The following is a 1,306-nucleotide window of genomic DNA, read 5'->3' on the forward strand; positions in this document are numbered from 1 at the left end:
TAGGTACAAATATGGAATTTATCTGCGCATAAATCTTTCATTACATAAACTTTTCTAGAATTTTATGGCGTAACATATTTTTATCAATGTTAATCTTTTGTCGTTTACATATGAAACAACATTAGTAGCGATAGAATAACATTGATAGAATATTTTTATTAACGTTATACATCGGCGTATAAAACCGACACGATGTTTTCTATTTGACAATTAGTTTTAATATTTAGTGATGTTTAATATTATTTTATTTTTCTTTAATATCTAACGGGATTTTTAAAAATATCGACAATAACAAGATGCGCCACAAATATATAATAACTCTTACTAACAATTTTGGTGTAATATCCTTTTTTAAGATTAATTCAATATTGTGAAAATCTAATTTCACATTACCTCAATAAAATCTTTGTGATAAAGATAAGAAATATATTAATTTAATAATAATATTTAATGAAATATTGTTTTTGGTAACTAATTAATATATTCAATCCCTTTATATATGATTCAAAAACCTTTGAAATGTATCCCATAAAAAAATATATCACTATAGAGAAAGATATTTCGATTAAGATGATTAAAAGTACTGATAGTTCACTAACGTTTTCGAAGAGAAAGTTCAGCGTTTTCAAGAAAGCTGATGAACTTTCCACTCTTTGTGGAAGTGAGCTAGCGATAGTCATGTTTAGTCCAAGTGGAAAAGCTTTCTCTTATGGAAACCCTAGTGTAAATTCCATATTGGATCAATTCATGGGACTTGATCCCTTGAAAACACTTGATCCAATATCCCATGAACTCTTAGAGGCACAAAACAATTTACGTGTTCGAGAGATTGAAGCTCGAATAGCAGAGGTTGAAGATATGCTCAAACTTGAACAACAACGAGAACTGTCACTAGATATGACTAACCATGCAAAGAAAAGATGGTGGGAACAATCCTTTAAGGAGATGAGCTTGACTGAGTTACATTTGAGGAAGGATAAGATGGAAGAGCTAAAAATGTTTTTTGAAGAGCAGAAAAAAATGAAGATGTTGACTGAATGATTGCATGATTAGTTGTTAAGATATGTTGGTTAGGACTTTGTTTCATTTTAGTAGTCTAAGAGCCTAGTGGTTCTAGAATTGGTTTTCTTTTTCTGTTTTATTTGTCTAATGTTCTAAAATTTGGTTCTCAATCTTTTAATTTTTATGCCTCATCTATTTTATATAAGTAGTTTTCTTAATGATTTGTTTATATTTATATTTTAGTTTGGATCAAATAATATATCAAGTTATTATTAGAAATTTACACTTATTTTGTAAGTATATA

The 1,306-nt window shown here is 27.9% G+C and overlaps 1 protein-coding gene across 1 annotated transcript; it reads left to right on the top strand.

The window, feature by feature from the left end:
- Positions 1–570: 570 nt before the first annotated feature.
- Positions 571–1,041, top strand: LOC124943509 (agamous-like MADS-box protein AGL62). The gene has a single exon (XM_047484007.1). It carries the CDS (start codon positions 571–573, stop codon positions 1,039–1,041), a length of 471 nt encoding a protein of 156 aa, XP_047339963.1.
- Positions 1,042–1,306: the final 265 nt, after the last annotated feature.

This window comes from Impatiens glandulifera, chromosome 6 (assembly GCF_907164915.1).
Source record: "Impatiens glandulifera chromosome 6, dImpGla2.1, whole genome shotgun sequence".
NCBI lineage: Eukaryota > Viridiplantae > Streptophyta > Magnoliopsida > Ericales > Balsaminaceae > Impatiens > Impatiens glandulifera.

Excerpts from the sequence above, each read along its gene's own strand:
- LOC124943509 (XM_047484007.1), top strand. The coding sequence starts at position 571 with ATGATTAAAAGTACTGATAGTTCACTAACGTTTTCGAAGAGAAAGTTC.